This window comes from Pseudorasbora parva, chromosome 13, assembly GCF_024679245.1.
Source record: "Pseudorasbora parva isolate DD20220531a chromosome 13, ASM2467924v1, whole genome shotgun sequence".
Classification (NCBI taxonomy): domain Eukaryota; kingdom Metazoa; phylum Chordata; class Actinopteri; order Cypriniformes; family Gobionidae; genus Pseudorasbora; species Pseudorasbora parva.
Genome location: NC_090184.1, coordinates 3769865 through 3779807, shown reverse-complemented (window position 1 = coordinate 3779807; position 9943 = coordinate 3769865). Strand labels below are relative to the sequence as shown.

Below are 9943 nucleotides of genomic sequence, written 5' to 3'. Positions count from 1 at the left end.
TTCGAAACGCCACACACTGGTCAGAACAGTAGAAATGCAACAAAAACAGGCCAAACATGCATAAAGACACCTTTCACAAACACATTGCAAAAGTTTTATTGAAAGTAACATCAATCGAATGCAAAACCTAATCATCTAATAAAATTAAATATTAAGTGTCTGTATATGTTCTTTTATTTAAAAAAAATGTAGGGCTTGTTTTGTTAAACAGGCCAATAAGAGACTATTAACTACTATTATTCCTTTTATACTAATGTCTAATTCAAACATGTTCAATGTTAATGTTTCAAAATGGTTATGACCTAACGAAGCCGTGTTTACTGGAATCATGTGACTTTGGCGGTTTGATACACACTCCGAACCACTGATTTAAAACGCATGATTCATAAAGGTTTCCATGAAGCGGTGTTTCAAAATCACCCATCACTAGTGTGAACGGCCCTTAAGGGTTTGATTAACTCTGTGCAACTTTTAGATCCAGTTTTGTTTTATCTGCAAACAGTTTTACCGTTTCATATCAGGATTCAGGAATTGAAGGACATAGTTGTTGGGGCAAAACCTGGATTTTGTGTACATTTATGTGATGTAAATTGTTTCATTAAAATGTGAGGAACTAGCAAAAACTGATTCTGCTTGTGTTTTATGAACAAAGCCCTTTATATAGATGCATGTGTGGTAAAGGCTGAATGATTGAAGTTGGACCGTTTAATTATTAAAGGTCCCGTTCTTCGCGATTCCATCTTTCAAACTTTAGTTAGTGTGTAATGTTGCTGTTAGAGCATAAATAATACCTGTAAAATTATAAAGCTCAAAGTTCAACGCCAAGCGAGATATTTTATTTAACAGAAGTTCCCTTTCAAAGCCTACAGCGAACAGCCGGTTTGGACTACACCGCTGCACTTCCTGCTGTAATGACGTCACTAGAACCGTTTGTTGACTAAAGCTCCGCCCAAAAGAACACGCAAAATAGGGGGCGTGGTCTTGTTGCTCTTCCACGTGGAGAAGAGCGCGCATTCAGCGCTGGCATCTCCCCGTTATGGTAAGAGGCGGGACTTTCCCGGGCAAAGTGCGCTAAGCTGCTGTCCAATCACAACACGGGAAACGCTGGCCCAATCAGAACTCGTTACGTGTTTCTGAAGGAGGGACTTCATAGAACAAGGAAATCATCAGGACGTTTTTAGGACAGAGGAAACAGCGCTGTACAGATAAGCAAATTGTGTGAAAAATACTGTGTTTTTTACACACGAAACATGAACTCATGTTATATTGCACACTGTAAACATAATCAAAGCTTCGAAAACACGCGAAGAACGGGACCATTAAAACAATACACAAATTGTGCATTAATTGTTGAATGGACTGTAACTGACAAACACACATGAAGGACTCCTATCACAACGACTTACCTATTATTGATGTAATTGATTGGCAATTTTCTGTCACATTGTTTATTATACATGAACTGAGGAACAAATCAGTCAAATGCTAAATAAACAGAGACAGTGTCATTTCATTATTAATATCGAATTGGTTGCTGTTAGTACAATGTAAAAATATTAATAACAGAGACGGCAATCTAACATCATCAGAATTAAACATGAAAACTGTTTTAAAGAGATGGGTACAATGAGTCATAAATTAAGATTTAAAAAAAGAGTTAAGAGATTATGATTTACAGTATTTGTAGATTTAAAGATTTTTTTGCTGTATCTGCAGTAAATCAGTTTGTAAGCAGCATTCGGTTCATACGCCATAATTCGATTTTCATTCAAAAGCTTTTTATGGTTTTGGACAGGAAGTTATTGTCTGTTCTTTGATCACGAAATCCTGAAATGCTTCTAGAACCATCCAAACCCACACATTAAAGTCCCCGGCGGTCCGGCACACAAACACAAGAGTCCGTTTGGCCTCCTTGCCGGGAGTCAGCTGACATCAGACACTGGTTTTCAGAAGGGTCACATGATCAGCCCAGCCAGTCCAGGTCATCATCATCATCGCTTTCATCACCAAAGAGAGGGGCAGGAGGGGGCCGTCCTTTTAAACTCTGAGGACGTTCACAGACAAGTATGAATGAGTACACCGATTAGTTACTGAACAAACACATTGTTTCTGCTGGCAAAAACGCAACAGAGCTCGTAATAAAACAACAATCAACATTAGCTTGGCTTTTCAGAGAGGAGACCTGAGGGATTGGAAATGTTGTAAAAGCGATGTGGAAATGGTGTTTTTATTACTCAACAGGTGAGTATGGTATGTTTCATTATGGTTGTTGTAGCACTGTGCTGGAATTTATTTTCAAGGAGGTAAAATGTCTATTAACTCTCCCCAACATTGACGGAAATTTCCGTTTTTGTGTTTTCACTGTTATACGGTAGGGGGCGCTATGACATCGTCTGAAAGAGTAATGAACCTCCTGATCAAAACACAAGAGATGAAGCTGAAAAAAGGGTAATATCTAGCTTTTTATATGGGTAATATCTTTGGGGTGTTGATGGACTCCATCTGTGTTTGATCACCGTTCTGAATATGATCCAGTCTTTGACAAAAACGTGATTTTCTCAGCTTTTTGTTCAAAATGTTTTTTTCCCCCAAAGAAAACGGGTGTAGGTATAACGTTTTTTGTTTTAAAACAGAGGCTCTGTTCTTTCTTTTAATATATAGCATGTATTCATCCAACAAAATATTCTGGGGGACATGGAACTATTTTCCATAAACGGTAACGGGAAAAGAGTTAAAGGAGTTGTTCACTTCTAAATGAAAATGTCCCTATAATTTCCTCACCCCCGTCTCATCCAAGATGTTCATGTCTTTCTTTTTTCGGTTTGAAAAGAATTGAAGTTTTTGGAGGAAAACATTCCAGGATTTTTCTCCACATAATGGACTTCAATGGTGACCAACGGCTGAAGGTCCAAATCAGCGCAGTTTCAGAGGAAGAGCTTCAGAGGCTCTGACCGATCACAGAGGAATAGAGTCTGATCTAGACAAACCATCAGACATTTTCTTCAAAATTAAAACATTTATTTCCTTCAACCTCAAATGTGCGACTTCAGTGTTGTTCTTCACCGTGTATATGTTCTTCCGACCATGTCGGACAGGTCATGAAAGGCAGGTGGAAGTGCCGACCCAGTGCCTAAAAACACCTTCAACTTTAAAATGGTCTGACATTGTTGTTTTACCTTTATTTAAGTAAAGGCCATTTGATTTAGTCTTTTCACATTTGTTTTACGCTTGACGACGTCATACAGCGTGAAGAAGAACAACACAGAAGTCGAGCATTTGACGTTAAAAAGTCTATAAATGTGTTTATTTTTGTTTAGAAAATGTCTGATGGTTTGTCTAGATCAGACTCTGTTCCTCTGGGATCATCAGAGCCTCTGAAGCTCTTCCTCTGAAACTGCGGTGATTTGGACCTTCAGCCGTTGGTCACCATTGAAGTCCATTATGTGGAGAAAAATCCTGGAATGTTTTCCTTTCTTTTCAAATGAAGAAAGACAGACATGAACACTTTGAATGAGATGGGGGTGAGGAAAATATCAGGAAATGTTGAACTAATCCTATAAAGGGTAAAACTAAAGTAGCGTCATCAGCTTGAGATCCGTTCTATCTAGACTGGTTATATCTGATAAGCCTAGTAGTGAATGTTTTATGAGCAGTATGATAATCATATTCACAACCAACAGGAACAGCACTGTTCCTCTGCAAAATGCATGCAGTTTAGTTTTATCGACCCCTAGAGGGCCAAAAGTTACATAGTGTAGCTTTATTTTGCAATACTATTTCACAATATTACTGGTTTTATTGTATTTTTGATCAAACAAATGCAACCACCTTCTTTCAAAACCATTACAAATATCTTACATACTGTAAACCTTTGAACGCTGTGACTGGTGCAACTTGTGTTGTAGTAAAATATTGACAAAATACAATAGAAAAGTCTGATGAACTCGTAGATAAGTAACTGTGTGATTTATTGGGTCCTATAATTGTAAATTATAATAAAGTAGTACTGCAGTAATTTGAAAATCTTTTAGTACTGTAATGGATGGACTGATATTTTATTATGGAATCTATACATCGCAATGAACTCTACATTTCAGAATAAAATCTTTTTATAAGCATGTGATTTTTTGTGAGTTGGTCACAGTATGACCGCTTCTATCGTGGTGGCTACTCCAACAACCTTGAGCCTGAACCACTACACACACACACACACACACACACACACACACACACACACACACACACACACACACACTCATTCACACTACGCTGAGAAACACACTGGGGAATGGTCAACGTTAGTTGATCTGGACCTTTAATGACTTTAAAATGATTGGCTTATCGACAAAGAAAACATTTTTCAGTTTTAAAAGACAATAAAATAATTAGTTTGTGAGAACGAGCAGCAGAAGATGAGCAGGTGGATGTGGAGTGTGTGTGTGAGAGCCCTGCTCACCAGCTCCTCCTCCTCTTCATCGGCCGGTGCCGGTGCGGGTGCGGGTGTGTGTGGGACGGGACTCTGGAAAAATGGTTCCTCTCCATTTTCCTCTTCTACCCTCTCAGACGGACTGAGAGAATAGCGGGATGAGCACAGATGAGACGAGAGACAGACACAAACGGGACAGAGGGACAAACACATGCTCACAGTGATGGTTAAAGCGGGTCTTGTGTTAATTTAAATTAATTTACAGTGTTATTACAGTGCTGAAAAGATTTCTGAGGTTTACCAACTATCATAAAACTGATTTAATTAAATGGACTGTAACGATGGGAGGTCAACAAAAAAAACATTTGTAAGTCGAAATCGAATTACAGTTTGCGCTGTCATGCACTCTCTTCTATCACATGAGAAGATTTTACACATATTTCACCCTGACATGAACTGTCAACATTTACTCACTCTCATGTCAATCCCAGCCTGTACGTCTGTCTTTGTTCAGAGAAAAAACAAAACTGAGATATTTTGAAGAATGTTCCAGCTGCTCTCTTTCACACAATGATAGTGATTGAGAAATTTGTGCTCTATATTTCAGGTCTTCTTAAGCCTTACAATAGCTCATATGAAAAAGAGAACAAGGTTTATATTGTTATTCACTTCTTTAGAAGAATGAATAAATCATACGACCTGATCACTGTATGGAAAAGAGTCACACAACATGACATTTTACAACTAACCTTTCCACGCTATAAAAATTAAATCACAGATAAATATATAAATCTGAAGTTAGCTGTCTGCTATGCATTTATTAAGTAAATTATTGATTACAATTTTATAAAAAATTATAATAAAAGATCATGCATGCTGAACTATATATATATATAGCTTTTGAGCATTTCATTCTTTTCTTTATTTCTTCATACTTTTTTCTTTATTATGGCTTTATTTACTTTATGTCCCCTTAAAATATCAAAATAAATTGTAATATTCTTATATAATCTTATATAATGAGGTATAATTGGTTAACACTCAACAATCAGGTTTCATTAGTTAGCATTATTTTTCTACATTAGTTGACTTCTACAGCATTTATTCTTCTGTTGATGTTAATCTCACTTCAAATGTATATTTGCACCTGTTAACAGTTAATGCACTGTGAACTAACATAAACAAAGGTTAATAAAAAGCTGTAAAATTATATTATTAATCATGTTAGTGCATGTTGGTTAAAACATTAATGTAAAGGGGTCATAACATGAGAAATCAAATGTGCCTTGATCTGCTGACATTTAACGGTCTTTGTACCATTACCACATCCTGCAAATCGGAATTTAAAACTTCATTATAAACAAACCATTTATTAAATCATACTCCAAAAACAGCTTGTTTGGCAGCTTGTCAAAAGCATTTGCATATGCCCGCCTCCAGAGCAAGACATTGACGAACCGTTTTCCATCACACCATAGGCCCCGCCCACTTGTACACTAGGACCCGCCCACTGGTGTTTAGTCACTTAATGTCTGACACTTGGCTACACTGGTGTGAGTGATACGCAGGGTGGGAAATTAACCTTTTTGCCCATGAGCCACAGAAGTAGCCTAACGCTGTGTTTCGGATTATTTATGAGACGCGCTCCAGTTCATGTAGAATGAAGGTGATCGCCCCCGTGCCTTCGGGTCATGATCATTGCCTTTTATAGTCTATTTGATTCTTATTTATTAAATACAGGCAAATGGTTGATGAAACATTGATTAAAATTAAGATACAATTCATACAAAACGAAATTCACTGGGTAAACCCAGCCCAATCTGCCGGTGATTTGATTTCGCCCGGCAACTCAGTCTGTAAACCTGTACATTCATTTCTACTGCTTCTGTTACACTTTTGCAGGAACCAATCACAGACTGGCTTATCCACCTGGCGCGCTATCGGTGGGTTTAACACGATGACTGATAGAGAAGCGATGGGTTGGTGCCCGTTGATCACACCTCTTGTGCTCTGATTGGTTGAAGGACTGTCCAATTGCATACAGAGTCATTTGAATAATGCTCGTTTATCACGCCTCTTGTGCAGTAGAAAAAACAGAGCAGTAGTAGTGGGAAGTTCGGATCATTTTAGTGACTCGGATCTTTGAGTCTCGTTCAGCAAAATGAACGAATCTTTTTTCGAGTCATTTCGATCATTTTACCAAACGGACATGTTAAATAGCCCAACACATCTAGTACTTATGAAAATGTTGATTACATTTTAAAACTAAATAAAAATAAACTATAGGGTACTGCAACCAAAGCCAAATGATAAGAAACTGAAATGTTTAATGAATTGATTAGTTGTTGGGTCAGGCTATTGCAGTCTAACTCTGTTAGTTCACCTCACCTCCTGATCCAAAACATTCTTTCTTTTAAAACTTCATATTTATCACGTTTGTTTTCCGCCTCTCGTGTCTTCGAGCTCCTCGAGACGTTAGCTGTCGACTCGTCTGTGTCTGACTCTGATCAGATCTGGGGGCTGGGCCGCCCGGACCGTGTGCGACAGTTCCGGAAACAAAAATGATTAGTTCTTACGAGTCTTTCGGGTTTGAGTCTTTCGTTCTTCCTGTTAGTCCCATAGAGTCCATGCTGTCAGTAACGGAAGCAGAAAAGATTAGTTCTTCTGAGTCTCGGGTTTGAGTCTTTCGTTCTTTTGTCACGTGACTTGTCACCGTATTGTACATTAGTTCACAACCTTTTTAGTAACAAGCACGTAGTTATTTTTTTTTTTTTTATATAATTCTCAGTTAATAATGCGCATGCGCGGTCAACACAAAATGAACGAATCACTCTCTGAGACAACTCGGTAGTCCTGAGTCATATTAAAGATTCGTTCACAATGAACGAATCGTTCATGAACGACACATCACTACAGAGCAGACTCCCCAGACTAATGTAGAATCTTAAATTGAGCTTGGTCTGGTGATAGCCAAACAAGCTAGCTACTGGAAAATCTACACTGTTTTAAAAGTAACTGAGCTAATGAAAAATGTAGTTAAGCTAGCATTGCAACTTGCATCTCGCTACTGCCCAGCACTGGCTGTATGGCAGAGCTCTTGATATGACACTTGGATGACTCGTGGTCTTTTATTGCCTCTAATTTAAAGCTACACTGTGTAACTTTTTTAGTTTATTCTTCGCTAAAAACACTTAGTTCTTTCAAAAATATGTGTGCTCATTAATGTATATTTACTTCTTTCACGTAATAAAGTATTCTCGTAAGTTTATAATATACCATTGAAAATACATACGGGTGAGGGGTTCGGATGGTCGCCATGTTACCCCTCCATCTTGAAAGTACATTAGCCAAAGAGGGACATACCCGTAAATTCAAGCTTCGCCTTTCCCGTTTTAACACTTGATGGCACCGTGTCGAATGTGAAGAGGAGGATTGCTTGAGGCTTCTATATGATGATGGAGGATCACTCGATTATTCTCGAGGATATTTGCCAGAGTCGCCAAGGAAGCGGAAAAGAGAATTAAGACGGCAACGCAACAGGCAAATCAACAAGACAAAAGTAAATATTGGAGTGGCCTTTCCAAGATGGAAAGAGCTCATGAGGAGCAACGATTTTAAAAAGAACGCAGACGTTGCCGGTTTTCTTCTCGACAGGTAATATTAATTCAGCCTATTTGTGTATATTGGAAGTTTTATTGCTGCTTGGCTAATTATATCATGGTGTGCTGTGCATAACACTAGAACGACGTCTAGGATAGTTTTCCTCGCGCCAATGATGAAAAAGTATTGTTTACCTTATAACATAAATCCGTGTTCTATGACGGATAACATGAGATTAATATTTTAATTGTATTATAATTTGTAGGCTATATATGTAGGCACTTTAAATGTGTGTTTTTTTCCATTTATTTTACAGTATACACAATTAATGTAGTCTAATCTGATAATGCTAGTGTAAATTAGCTGTTTCTAAGCGAGACTTTCACATCTGTCCTGTAATCTGATATAGCCTACAATGTAAACTTTGCCTTACGCTAGTGATGTCGTACAATATACAGAATAACGATAGCACTGATAAAAGTTCCTTTACTAAGATTAGCTTGCATTCGTCTGGGAACCTGATAGCTGATGTTAGCAATGAAATGGTAAAAAAATAACGAAAACATAAAACTATTATTCATTTTACATAGATTAATTTGATCATAGATCATTTGGCAAATTAAATAACTGCAAATTATAATAGTTTTCAAAAGTAACCTCATCACTTGAAGCAACTCTCACCGAAGAGGTCGAACTGGAAGACATGACTAAATCGGCCAGTGTTTAGGAGTTCAAACGAAATCGAAATTGAGAGGAACAGAAACTATTATTCACTGGATGGTCATATACCTTTACACCGCTAGATGGGGGAAAATATCACACAGTGGAGCTTTAAGGCTAGTTGTTCCTCTAATGAACAAATTGTTTGCATTTTCTGACCACTTTTCTCAAATGGAGATTGCTGAAATGCAGTTTACTTGTTTATTGGTGTTTTCAGATCATCCGCACGAGCGAGAGAAAGAGACTGTGCACGTGGTTGCCAGATTGCACGTTTAAGTAAAACACCGGATCGAATGTGTTCTTTTAACAGGAAAGCTTTGATTTAAGACTTTAAATTACTCGAATCTGGCAACAGCAAGCATGAACCCTCCTTTTCCCCCGGACAAATCCAAAGTGTGCTTTTTATTCAAGTTTTTTTTTTTTAATTACATTTTAGCCTCATCTTTTTTCGTCAACGATACTGCATGTTGATATAGTTACAGTTATCGCTTAAGGACGTGTGTGTCATGCTCTTAGTCAGGGAAAAAAAAGGTTGTTAACGAAATTGACTCTAGTCAGAGCAAACAAACAACTTTGAATTAAATTGTTGCAGTATCCATTTATAGACAAACATCAAGCATGCCTGTTGACAGTTTTGTTCTGTAATATATTACAAAACGATTAATTACAGAAAAAATTGCAATTAAAGGACAACTCCGGTGAGAAAAGACCCTAGGGGTGATTAACAGATGGTTACCGAGTAGATCATTCTCTGGGATGCGTTTTCATGAAAATCGAATGTAAAGAGTTTGATCTCTAAAAACAGATTAGCTTATAACACTAGTCTATGGGGCACAGGGTAAGTGAAATTAAATCGCTAATTAATACCACTAACAAGACTAAAAATAGCCTCACACTAACACAGTAGCATAATGAGGGGTCCCTACATGCAAACCAAAGCATTGAGAACTTTGTAAGAGTACAAACAGTTAAATAAGAAAATACTTTATAAAGACAGTGCATTACGTGTTTACAGACAGCAGCCATCTTGGAAAACAGTCTCGATGACTCGAGCCACGAACGCTGTGCTAAGAGATGAACTGTGACTTGGAATCTCATATCACTCTCACACCTTCTTCCCTTGTAGTTAGTCAAGCATATATTTTAATAAACAGATATAATTCTTGCATTTTCATGTAATTAGATTTCACAAACTTA

At 37.6% G+C, this 9943-nt stretch overlaps 1 protein-coding gene across 3 annotated transcripts in view; it reads right to left on the bottom strand.

The window, feature by feature from the left end:
* Window positions 1–1492: 1492 nt before the first annotated feature.
* fkbp15b (FKBP prolyl isomerase family member 15b) overlaps window positions 1493–9943 on the bottom strand; it is a 60476-nt gene continuing 52025 nt past the window's right edge. For 2 of the 3 annotated variants that reach the window (XM_067412968.1, XM_067412969.1), the window contains 2 exons: window positions 4457–4568; window positions 1493–2044 (listed from right to left, as the gene is read on the bottom strand). In XM_067412968.1, coding sequence (XP_067269069.1) covers window positions 1964–2044; window positions 4457–4568 — 193 coding nt within the window. In that variant the 3' untranslated portion in view covers window positions 1493–1963. The remainder of the gene's footprint in view (window positions 2045–4456; window positions 4569–9943) is intronic. The other variant, XM_067412970.1, reaches the window with a different exon arrangement.